Source organism: Lithobates pipiens, unplaced genomic scaffold (genome assembly GCF_037356315.1).
Source record: "Lithobates pipiens isolate NorthernLeopardFrog02 unplaced genomic scaffold, aLitPip1_a1.2 Scaffold_18, whole genome shotgun sequence".
NCBI classification, from domain to species: Eukaryota; Metazoa; Chordata; class Amphibia; order Anura; family Ranidae; genus Lithobates; species Lithobates pipiens.
In genome coordinates, this window is record NW_027507758.1 from 319856933 (window position 1) to 319870361 (window position 13429).

At 43.2% G+C, this 13429-nt stretch overlaps 1 protein-coding gene across 1 annotated transcript in view; it reads left to right on the top strand.

Annotated features, from left to right (window-relative positions):
• Positions 1-1741: 1741 nt before the first annotated feature.
• Positions 1742-13429, top strand: part of GABRR1 (gamma-aminobutyric acid type A receptor subunit rho1) — a 155750-nt gene continuing 144062 nt past the window's right edge. The window contains exon 1 of the mRNA XM_077487263.1: positions 1742-2165. Within this exon, the coding sequence (XP_077343389.1) occupies positions 2041-2165 (125 nt within the window). The 5' untranslated portion in view covers positions 1742-2040. The remainder of the gene's footprint in view (positions 2166-13429) is intronic.

Genomic DNA, 13429 nt, shown 5'->3' on the forward strand with positions numbered 1-13429 from the left:
AAATTAAAATAAATAAAGTAAAATGAATAAAAAAAAATTTTTTTTTTAAAGCACCCCTATCCCCATGTGCTCGCATGCAGAAGCAAATGCATACGTAAGTCCTGCCTACATATGAAAACGGTGTTCAAACCACATATGTGAGGTATCGCTGCGGACGTTAGAGTGAGAGCAATAATTTTGGCTCTAGACCTCCTCTGTAACTCAAAACATGTAACCAGTAAACATTTTTAAACAGTCCCATATGGGGATTTTTAAGTAGTGGAGTTTGGCGACATTCCACGAGCATGTGCAATTTTGAAGGGTGACATGTAAGGTATATATTTACTCTGCGTAACTTCATCTTTTACATTATGCAAAAACTTTGAGCTAACTTTACTGTTTTTTTTTTTTTTAAAGCACAAAACATTTTTTTTTACAAAAAAACACGGTCAAAAAAATTGCTGCGCAAATACCGTGTGAGATAAAAAGTTGAAGCAACTGCCATTGTATTCTCTAGGCTCTTTTCTTAAAAAAACATATATAATGTTTTGGGATTCTATGTAATTTTATATCAAATAAATCATGATTTCTATATGTAGGAGAGAAATCTCAGAATTGGCCTGAATGCTCCAGAACGCCGGAAGGTGCTCCCTGCATGTTGGGCCTCTGTATGTGTAAAAGTCTCACACATGTGGTATCGCTATACTTGGGAGTAGTAGGGTTATATAACTCTCAGGAATGAATTAAAAAACAATACAAATCCTTTGACAGGCAAAAAAAACTCTTATATATGTGTTTATCTGTGTATCTAGCCCTTTTTCTGGGATTTAAAGGGGTTGTAAACCTTCGTGTTTTTTTCTATGCATTAAGGTGAAAAAACTTCCTCTAGTGACTGGCCCCCCAGCCCCCCCCCCCCCATTTTACTCACCTGAGCCCTGGAATTTCCCACAAGGGAGACACACTCTTCCTCTGCCCGGGGGTTCTTGGCTCTTGCTTGAATAGATTGATAGCAGCACAGCCATTGGCTCCCGCTTATGTCAATCAAATCCAATGCCGAGGGTGCCGGGGGCAGGGCCAAATCCTACATTCGACGTCTATGGATGCCGAATGCTGGACTCAGGAGTGCGGCCGCAAGGTAACTCCCCCAGGAGAGTGCTTCTCCTAGGGGGTTATACGATGTGGGGAGGAGCTTCAAGCGCCGCCGAGGGACCCCAGAAGAGCATGATTGGGTCACTTTGTGCAAAATGAACTGCACAGTGGAGGTAAATATGACATGTTTGTTATTTTAAATATATATATATTTGAAGCTTTACAATCACTTTAAATCATATTAAAAGGAAGTGACTCCTTTTATAGATAGGAAAATGGTAGGACTACCTACCTAAAAATGTATGATATATACTCAATTGCCATGAATATTGTCATTGATAAACAATCTATCCAAAATTTTATTGTAAAATGTTATAAAGAAATACACTTTCATCCTTTTTCTTTTGTTTTATATTATACTGTACTGTGTATTCATTCAAACTTTTCAATAAACCCTTATTGTGAAGAAAAAAAAAAGAAATACAAAATATATAATGGAGACATTGTCCTCCTGTCCAGTGTAATCATCAAATGAGCTACATTAGCACACTGTATGTTGGAAATATTACGAATAAGCAACTACAAGAACATTTAATGACAAGTGACTGATTTCAGGAGGTCATTACAAGACGGCTGCTCTCTTGAAGCTTTCTGCAAGGATCCCTGCTCCATAACTTCAATTTTAACAATTTCTCTACATTGCCCTAAGCAGCAAACATAAAAGCGTTTCAGAAAGAGACATGAATTCTCCACAGCTTTAAAATCCCAGCCATCTGACGTAGAAGGATTTATAGGTTTAGTGGAAATTGCTTTCCCCACCATGCAGATTAAATACTGAGTGGCGTTTCTTTTCTGTATGGGTAAACATCCTTCTAATAATGAGATGACCCACCAATGTCTTAAAGAAAAAACTGAAATTGGTGTTAGTGCTTCCAATCTGGATTATTTTTGGGCCATAAACTTTGAGGTAACATGCTGACTACGAGCTTTATTCGGATGTGTACCCTATTTCTTTTGTGGCCATGGAGTGCGTGCGCTGAGAGCAGAGCCCATCGTCAGACAAGAGGCGTAATACCTGAGTTGTATAAGCAAGGGAGGTGAGTAATTTATCTTCTTACATTCTTCCTACTGGTAACATAAAAATGTATTATGATATATATATATATATATATATATATATATATATATATATATATATATATATATATATATATATATTACCCTAATGTAAACATATCTATTAAATATGTAGTAAAATAACAAAACTTAGAATTTTGTTGTTTACATATCAACTAACATTAATATATCTCTATATTTTTAACTAACACCTGTCCTAAGCAATATATTTAACCTTTAAAATTAATACCTTCTCCTTAACTCAACCCTTAACCTACTCCCTAATGCAAGATTTACTCCTAAATGTTTGTACTTACCTTTTAACTAACGAAACATAACAGTCTTGTGTATTGATGTACCTGTGCAGAATTATAATTGTTGAAAAATCATGAAACTTGAAAGACAAACGTTCACGCCATAATTAGCTCACAGTGTTATAATGTTGAATTGTTTAATAATTTACTATTTGTGTTACATTATATTTGAAATGCAGTATTAGTGGAACATTTATGATGATTAACAATGATGGGTTAAATTAGATTGTTACATGTTAGGCGAGATCATAGTATTTGTGCTGCCATTGCCTAGAATTTAGTACTGAGAATCAGTGCTTTTATTATATGTGACCTATTTCTGGAAATGTGTAAAGAAGCTGCATTAAGCGGACCTCTCATTACCACAGTGTTATAAAATACATAATCGCTGCATTGGAAAATTTGCGTTGTATTACCAGTCTCATTCATGTAAGCAATGATGAAAGCAGGTTACTTTATCTATATAGTGACCAATTTCACATCCAAGTGTTTTCTTTCTGGAGGAAGATGCATCTTAAGCATGGCTGCTTTGTGTAGATATATTTGGTTTAGAGTTGCATGGGTCTCAAACTGGTGGCCCTCCAGCTGTTGTGAAACTACTAGTCCCATCACGCCTCTGCCTGTGGGAGTTATGCTTGTAACTGTCAGCCTTGCAATGCCTCATGGGATTTGTAGTTTCGCAATAGCTGGAGGGCTGCCAATTTGAGGTCCCTGGTATAGAGTTCTAAAGCTCTAAACCAGGAGTCTCAAACTGGTGGCCCTCCAGCTGTTGTGAAACTACAAGTCCCATGAGGCATTGCAAAGCTGACAGGTACAAGCTTGACTCCCACAGGCAGAGGCATGATGGGACTTGTAGTTTTGCAACAGCTGGAGGGCCAATAGTTTGAGACCCCTGCTCTAAACTTTAGAGCTTTCCCGCAATGCATGAGAACAGCCTCCTCAGATACAACGTAAACAATTACTGACTCAGGTTTAGTTACAGTACACACTAGAATATGAGTTTAACATGAGGCACTATCCTAATGCTATTGGTGATGTAAATGAATGTTGTATATCTTCCTGTGTATATTTCTGTACTTACTTTTAGAACATCCATCTGAACAGGAAGTTTACAGTTGGATCTGGAAATGTAGTTTTGTAGGCCCCTACATAGCTCTGGTCAGGGGCGGACAGACAACTCATGGGGTCCCCGGGCAATAGGAGATTATGGGGCCCCCAGGCAATCAGAGATTATGGGGTCACACAGTATACACACACACAGTATACACATAAATGTACACACAGTATACACAGACATGTTTCTATTGGATGAGAAGGTACTGGAGACAGCTATAATCTCAGGATTTTTAGACCAAAAGGATGTCGGTAAGGGACATTTCAGAGACCGATGTAAAAAAAACAACAGATTTTTATATACTGTCCCTGGTTTTACTGAGGCTGGCAACACTGATGGGCCCCCTAGTGGCCCGGGGCCCTCGGGCAGTGCCCGAGTGGCCAAATGGTGAGTCCGCCCCTGGCTCTGGCTAATGCTACTTGGTTGACAGGGGTTGACCCAAAACATATGGTACCAACAAGTCTCCAACCCACTCCAATATAAGCAAAAATGTGTAAGTTTGCACAATACTTGCAAAAAAATCCTTCATTAGACAAATCACTCATTAACTGGATCATACATATATGTACAGTCTACATCTAAAGTTTGTAGGCAGCTACATTTGTAGCTGGTATTTTTACAAATTTAATAGCCCTTATGTATACTACATGTACATTATATGGTATTAGCATCTAATTTAAAGTGGTTGTAAACCTCAGACATGAAATATGAACAAAGAATATGCATAGCTCCCAACTGTCCCTGATTTCAAGGGACTGTCCTTGATTTTGAACAGAGTCCCTCTTTCCCCCTCATTTGTCCTTCATTTTGATCTGATATATATAGTATATATATGCACAGTGTATTCTAAGCCCTGATTGGGCAAAGCTCAGAGCGCATTGAATAGCTGGTTGTTAGGGAGCAGGCCGAATAATGACAGCTGAATAAAAAAAAAAAAGCATTACCTGCCATAAAAAAAGTGATAAAAATGGCGAGGGGTCTCTCCTCCAAAAATCCATACCAGACCCTTATCCAAGCACGCAGCCAGGAGAGGGGGGGTGAGCGAGCATCCCCCCCTGAACTCTACCAGGCCACATGCCTTCAACATGGGGGGGTGGGAGTTTGGGGCCTGTTGATGGAGACAAGGGCCTCATCCCCACAACCATGGCCAGTGGTTGTGGGGGTCTGTGGGCGGGGGGCCTATCAGAAACTGAACCCCCCTTTAACAAGGGGACCCCCCATAGTACCCCTACCCATTCACCATAAAAGTGTCAAAAAGTAATAAAAACACAGAGACAGTTTTTCACACCTCCTTTATTAAAAAATTAAAAAAACAGTTTCCACCGATGTAGATCTATCATCAATCATGAGGACGGTTCCACCGCTGGATCCGAAAAAGAAAAAAAATAGTTCAGCCGTCAACTAAGGCAAACCGCCAAATGCCTGGATTGCTGTTTAACAATTATTATATAGGTAAGGGGCAGAGCCACCTGGTGTCATGTCAACATCGGAAGGAAGAAGAAGCAACCGCAATAGCGATAGCGACGAACGAGAAGAACAGGCCAACGCTAGTAAAAGAGCTGGAAGTAGATAGGGGTGGCCCGGCAGAAGAGCCGAAGAGCGAGACAGGACCCCCGAAGTCAGAAGAAGAACCCCGAAGTTGGAAGAAGACCCCCGGACGGTGTCAACAATGAAGAAGAAAGCCGGTCTCCTCCACTAGCAAAAGAGTGGCAAAAGAGCAGAAGATAGCAGAGGAGTCTGGCGAGAAGACCCCCGAAGTCAGAAGAAGACCCCCGGAGCTGTCTAATTAACTACTTTAAAAACCTGTGTTTTTTTATTGATACTTTTTCCCCCAGGTGAATGGGCAGAGGTACATTGTACCCCATACTCATTCACATAGGGTGGGGGTCCGGAATCTAGGGGGCCACCTTATTAAAAGGGGCTCCCAGATTCCGATAAGCCCCCTGCCCGCCGACCCCGAAACCAACGGCCAGGGTTGTCGGGAAGAGGCCCTTGTCCTCATCAACATGTGGACAAGGTGCTTTGGGGTGGGGGGCCGCGCCCCCATCCCCAAAGCACCCCCCCCATGTTGAGGGCACACGGCCTGGTATAGCTCAGGAGGGGGTGCTCGTTCATTCCCACCTTCTTTCCTGACCGGCCTGGCTGTGTGCTCAAATAAGGGTCTGGTAAGGACTTTGGGGGGCACCCACGCCGTTTTTTCAGTGTAGGGGTTCCCCTTTAAATCCATACCAGGCGACAGGGCTCACGAGGTGTCAGTCTCACCAATGGAGGCGGCGACATTGACTTCCTTTGCTATTACCGTCTACCTGGAGACTTTACGCCGTGTGTGGGCAAGTCCATTCATTTGAAAAGTCTGGCAGACTAGCACACAGACGGGCGGATTGTCCGCCAGACTGCTGAGTCCGGCGGGCAGACAATCAGAATTATGTTCTGTAGCAAGTTATATACATTCCACATTATTATTATGCTACCAAAATTAGCGTATGCCTTAAATACACTCCAGCATTGCTCTTGTTTCTTCTTGTTGGAGGCTGTCATTTTGTTGAAGCCCAGAACAGCCACTTCCGTATTGAGAACTCTCCCTCTCCTTAGTTTAAAAAATTTATATCACTTTTTGTAAATAACATGTATGCATTTCCAGCCTTAAAGTGATTGTAAAGTCTCATTTAAAAAAAAAAAATAACAAACATGCTATACTTACCGTAACTGCTCTATGCCATGGTTTTGCACAGAGCAGCCCAGATCCTCTTCTCAGGTGCCTCTTCTGTGCTCCTGCCTTTCTGTCAAGTGCCCCTACAGCAAGCAGCTTGCTCTGGGTGCACCCGAGCCGAGCTGCATCTCTGTGTGTCCATTCAGACATGAAGCTGAAGTTTGGCCCCCCTCTCCCGATTGGCTAACTGACTTTGACAGCAGCAGGAGCCAATGGCGCCGCTGCTGTGTGTCAGCCAATCAGGAGGGAGAGTCCGGTCGAGACACTTGTGGAAATCACTGGACAGATGGGGCTCAGGCAGGGGCAGACTGAGTGGTCGGGCCAGGATGCTGAAGGGGGCCCGCCAGCACCACCCGCTGGAACTCTCAGGGCACCAGTAGGCTCCTGGTGATCATCTTTTAGGGCCCACCTGGATCCCAGCGCTGCCTCAGAGGGTAGGGGGAAGGGCAAGCGCATCCGAATCAAACAGAGCATCAATCTCCCGCTTATTTGGTGACGGCTGTCATCGGATGTCCTGCCTCCTGTCCTTTGACAGACTTCACGCTGGTCCAATGCCAAGGGACATGTGATGTCTATCATTGGATGACAGCGGCTGCCAGGTGTCAGAGCGGGAGAGACCCACTCTGTGTAATCCGGCGGTTCTTCTCCCTAACCCCATGGAACTGATCAGGCTGAATTGAGAGGCACAGTGAGGCTGCTTGAAAAAAAGGAATAGAACTGCGCAATCCTTAATATTTAAATTAAGATGTGAATAAACAATGAAGTGCATGTGTGCTCAATAATGTGCAGAGTATAACATAAACCCCAACATAGAAAATGCATTAGCGACATATACCCATGCAGTACAGGTAAGACCACATATAAAATACCACCAATTGTTATAAATAAGCACTAGTAACTCGATACAGAAATCTCAATGGTACTAGTGCTTCGAAGAAATATGTGCAGAAATTGCTAAATGAAAATCAAAAATAAATAAAATAAAATAAAAAATAAAAAAAAATAAAAATAAAAAAATAAAAAAATAAAAGAATAAAAAACTTGTTGAAAAGTCCAGGTGAGTGAGTTCAAAACAAACAAATGTCCACAGTGACTTGTCCAAAAATCCAAAACAGGTGTAGTCGTGAAGCAAAATTTAAAGTGCACCACCACCGTGTAGATAACAAATGGCTCCTTACCAGATGCCCCAGTAAGGAGTGCGTATCTTAAGGTCAAGACAAGGTATGCATCAGACTCAGATCTTCAAAGGATAAGAGACCACTGGTGCCAGACTCAAACGAATTTCAACCAAGAAGCAGATGTTCACCATAAGGAGGAAACAAACAATCCAAAATAGTGTAACACCGTTTATTAAAAAAGAACATAAAAAGGAGTGCACTTACAGAAGTAAATGGACACAGAGCATATCGTCAATGGAAAAGCGTCGGCCGATCGCAAACTCCAAACGGTATCCTTATTCAGTTGCAACTTCTAATGAGGCAGAAAGCGTGTCACGCCACCCAACGCGTTTCGTGAAAAGATCACGTCGTCCTGGGGTATGGGTGACACGCCAAGATGCCCCAAATATATATACATACATATTGGCCCAAATCACCTCCTCCGTAGGACCACTCAGCCGCACTTCCGGGTATAGACCGGAAGTGACGTGTGCGGGTCAATTTTTAAACCTTAAAGAAAGGGGACCTAAATAAATCAAAAATTAACAATAAAAATAATAACGGAGAACGACATACGTCCTCCTCGTGGGGCCGATATCCTAACTGTAAATATGCTGTGGAGCAGTCCGGACGGGCATCGTTGTTACCGAGATCCAACCAAGCCTCCATATCACCACCAATGGGATACGAGGTGAGGGGTCGGAGCGGCGGAAGTGACGCGCAACAGCGTCATCGCCCATATCTCTATATTCAGCCGACAGCCTAGTACCGCCCCTCCCATGGCGTGATTGGATAGAAGCACCACATCCCCGCCCACCGCGGACATGTGAGCGCTTCAACACAGCCCGGTCTCGTTCTCATTGAACAGATAAGGCAACTGCGCACGCATGCGCAATGCCTTGATAGAGCCTCGTCACGCTAATTGGACAGAGTGGCAGCGAGACAACCGCATACAAACTTGTCCGGCCAAAACTAAGCCCCATTCTCCACTGGGTGCACACAGCAGAGATGGGCATACAAAACTCCTCCCTCCACCGACAAGCGGCAAAGGGGAGTGAAGGGAAAGGGGAGCTGCCGACCCTCTGATCAGTACGAACCCATCCCAGCCCTTAAACGGACAGGACCTCCAATGTCCATAAATTCGAGCCCCCATAGCGAAGGACAGAAACAAGGGGGAGGAGGGGACTTGTTCCAATATCGGTAACAGTAACAACAAATCAAATGTCATCTCCAAAAAAAACATATAGGACATGAATATGGTGATCTCAAATCCATATACACGTTCACCAAACTATGCTAATTACAGTCTAAATAATGAACAAAATAGGGGAACAATCGTACACCCCACACTGGGTAACTTATACACAAGTTTTTTGGTCACATAAAATATATAGAGATGTATATATCAAAAATTGAAATAGAAGTGAATAAAAATGGCATGAAGCCAAAGATAAAATAAATAAAAATATAAAACACTGTGTAGGAAAAAATGCTTGGTTGTGATGCACATTATGCGTTATTTATAAACGCATTCACGTCAGTGTCGATATTCATACCAAAGGGTGCGTAAGTTTTCAACTTATATATCCAAAACATTTCTAACCGTGAGATCTCCCTCACCAAAGCTCCGCCCCTCCAGTGCGGTTTATACTTATCGATCCCCATATACAGTGTATTAGATGGATCTCTACAGTGTTTTTCATCATAGTGCCTTGATAAGGGGTGCTTATCAAAGCCACGTTTGATGTTGGCAATATGCTCATTCAGTCTAACTTTCAGAGCTCTCTTAGTTCTCCCTATGTACTGAAGTCCACAGGGACATTGAATGAGATATACAACCGCTTGAGAGGAGCAGGTGATGAACGGCTCAACTGTATATCTCCTCTGGGTATTGGTGGAGACAAAATCAGGAATCTTGGAGTTTTTATTAACGTTGTAGGAGCAGACTTGGCAGTTCTTGCACCTGTAAAACCCTTTAAGGTTCTGGAAGAAACATCTATTCTCAACCGGGGGATTCTGTACACTGGGGGCAATCCTATTTCCCAATGTGGAGGCCCCTTTGAAAATGACCCTAGGGACTTCGGGTAGAACAGTCCCAAGAATTTTTGATTTATTTAGGTCCCCTTTCTTTAAGGTTTAAAAATTGACCCGCACACGTCACTTCCGGTCTATACCCGGAAGTGCGGCTGAGTGGTCCTACGGAGGAGGTGATTTGGGCCAATATGTATGTATATATATTTGGGGCATCTTGGCGTGTCACCCATACCCCAGGACGACGTGATCTTTTCACGAAACGCGTTGGGTGGCGTGACACGCTTTCTGCCTCATTAGAAGTTGCAACTGAATAAGGATACCGTTTGGAGTTTGCGATCGGCCGACGCTTTTCCATTGACGATATGCTCTGTGTCCATTTACTTCTGTAAGTGCACTCCTTTTTATGTTCTTTTTTAATAAACGGTGTTACACTATTTTGGATTGTTTGTTTCCTCCTTATGGTGAACATCTGCTTCTTGGTTGAAATTCGTTTGAGTCTGGCACCAGTGGTCTCTTATCCTTTGAAGATCTGAGTCTGATGCATACCTTGTCTTGACCTTAAGATACGCACTCCTTACTGGGGCATCTGGTAAGGAGCCATTTGTTATCTACACGGTGGTGGTGCACTTTAAATTTTGCTTCACGACTACACCTGTTTTGGATTTTTGGACAAGTCACTGTGGACATTTGTTTGTTTTGAACTCACTCACCTGGACTTTTCAACAAGTTTTTTATTCTTTTATTTTTTTATTTTTTTATTTTTATTTTTTTTATTTTTTATTTTATTTTATTTATTTTTGATTTTCATTTAGCAATTTCTGCACATATTTCTTCGAAGCACTAGTACCATTGAGATTTCTGTATCGAGTTACTAGTGCTTATTTATAACAATTGGTGGTATTTTATATGTGGTCTTACCTGTACTGCATGGGTATATGTCGCTAATGCATTTTCTATGTTGGGGTTTATGTTATACTCTGCACATTATTGAGCACACATGCACTTCATTGTTTATTCACATCTTAATTTAAATATTAAGGATTGCGCAGTTCTATTCCTTTTTTTCAAGTTCTTTTTATATAGCATTTTTTGGTATATATTTCGAATTGCTGCATGACAAAAAATTTTGTTTGTTTTTTTCCCTGTAGCGCAGATTTTCTTTCCTCTCTTAAATTTACAGTGAGGCTGCTAACATGGGCACAGTGAGGCTGCATTGAGGGGCTCAGTGAGGCTGCTAAAATAGGCACAATGAGGCTGCTAACATGGGCACAGTGAGGCTGCAATCATGGGCACAGTGAGGCTGCAATCATAGGCACTAGCTAAGGCTGCATTGATGGGCACTGTTGAGACTACATTGAGGGGCACTGATGGTGGCTCTTTCCAACATAGACTCTCAAATGGACACAGAGAGGAGCAGCACACACGCACGCAATATCATTACCTGTATCACTTTCCCACACTGGATCCGCTGCAAACTTAGCTCTACCAACCCGGATAGGGCAAAGGCCACTGCCTCCCTCCAAGTCCTTCCCTCGCCTCGGCAAACAGTGTCTGGAATGGCAGAAGAGGAGAGGACACACCAGCCATCCCACCCAGAGCAGGGCCAGGGTGCCAGCCAACCTTCCACGTTGACCCACGCACAGCAGGACCAGTGTGGCAGCCAGCCACGGTGACCCAGCCACACCAGGGAGCCAGCTATCCACAGCAGGGTGCCAGCCAGCCAGCCGCAGAGGACACGGGAGCCAGCCAGCCAGCCAGCCAGCCACAGCTACAGTACCCATAGTTAAGTTAAGAGGAGCACTACACAGTGACAATTTTATTTCTACTTTGTGAGAGATTGGGGCAGGAGTGAGAGTCAAGGCACAAGGAGGAGGACCAGAAGGTATGAATGTGTTCACTGTACACTCTGTTTGTCCCCCCTCCAGGTCCCATTATACACCTTTGTAGTCTCTAATGGGACCTGTGGGGGGGACTTTTTCTAACAGACTCTATAATGGGCACTGAAAGTGCCTCTGTTAGAGAGAGACTCCCCCTTCAGGTCCCATTAGACTCTGTTGTATACTTTAATGGGGGCTGGAGATGACGCTTTCTATCAGACTGTCTAATGGACACCGTTAGAGAGAGACCCCCCTCCTGGTCCCATTTTTTTTAAAAAGACGTGGTCAGGGGTGGGTCAAGGGCAGGGCCTGACAGGGAGCCCTTGCTTTATTTGGTCCGGGGGGCCCTGAGTGTTGTCAGTCTGCCCCTGGGCTCAGATAAGTATTAGGGGGGTTGAGGGGGGCTGTTGCACACAGAAGGCTTTTTATAATGCATTAGGATAAAAAAAAAAATCTGACTTTACAACCCCTTTAACTGTATCTCTTGGCTCAGCCCTCCTTTAAGTGCAAAGGAGGGATTTTGAGGTCTTATAGACCCCATATCCCTCCAAAAAAATACCTGACAAGTGACTATTGCTGTAAAATTGTGCACGCTTGTGAAATGGCGCCAAACTTTGGTATTTAAAAATGTCCATAGGCAACACTTTATAAGCCTTTATTGGTCTCGGGTTTAGAGTTAAACAAGAGGTCTGGTGCTAGAAATATTGCTCTTGCTCTGATGTTTGTAGGGAAACCTCACATGTGTGGTGCGATCGCCTTTTACGTATGTGCACTCGAGCATGGGGGTGCTTTTTCATTTATTTTTATTTTTTTGGTGTGACACTGTTACACTAAGACCCCTTTCACACCAGGGCGTTTTGCAGGCGCTATAGCGTTAGAAATAGCGCCTGCAATCTACCCTAAAAAAGCTGCACCATTGTTTGTAGTGTGAAAGCCCGAGGGCTTTCACACTACAGCGGTGCGCTGGCAGGACGTCAGCAGCTTCTTTGGAGCGGTGAAGGAGTGGTGTGTTTACCGCTCCTCCACCGCTGCTCCCCATTGAAATCAATGGGGCAGCACTGTAATACCACCGACAAAACGCTGCTATTGCAGCATATTGCCGGCGGTTTTAACCCTTTTTCGGCCACTAGCGGGGGGTAAAAGCGCCCCACTAGCATCCGAAATGTGCCACAAATCCGGCGGTAGTATTTACCGCCCACTCTATGGGCGGTGTGGTGTGAAAGGGTTCTTACAGATGCTTTTGTGCAATGGTACAGATGTTGATGGGGCACTGTGACAGATGTTGTGTCTACTGGTACAGATGTTCATGGGGACACTTGGACAATTGTTCATGGGACAGAGACAGCAGTGCTTGGTATACTATGTTTGGGGATGGCTGCAGTCTATGTGATCTGTGACAGCTCTCTGTGTAAAATTATCCCTTAAGCTCCCACTGTGCCAATTAAGTACAATGGGCAGGTTGGAAGTGGTTAAAGGAACTTACTGGGTGGATCAACAAATGAAAACAGGTGAAAAGAAAGAAAAAAATAAAGAGAAAATGAATGCAGTCATATCTAGGAATTGGTAAGCTGCAATATAATATAGTTTTGTTTTTGGGTTTAACTACTTCAGCCCCAGAAGATTTTACCCCCTTAATGACCAGAGCATTTTTTGCGGGGTCGTGCAGTACTGTACCCAAACAAAATTGATGTCCTTGTACGGGTACGCCCTTTGCCCACCTGTGTCATTCTGCCGACGTATATCAGCGCGCGGTGGTCTGAAAGGGGTTAATACCACGTGAATGACATTTAAGAACATATTTATCATTGGTAGTCAATTCACCCAACATCTCACAATTATTCATCCAGGTTTGATTTTTTACATTCACTCTATTTCACACACTGGTTTTTGACAACTTTCAATGAAGATTTGATCAATGTTTGATAGACGAGATAGTATTCAATAATGATTGCCCATGTTTGCCCAAATCTGTTCATCGATAGGAAAAGTGCTTTACTTTACTATTCATCGTATTTTTCACTTAATTAATGTAGATTTAT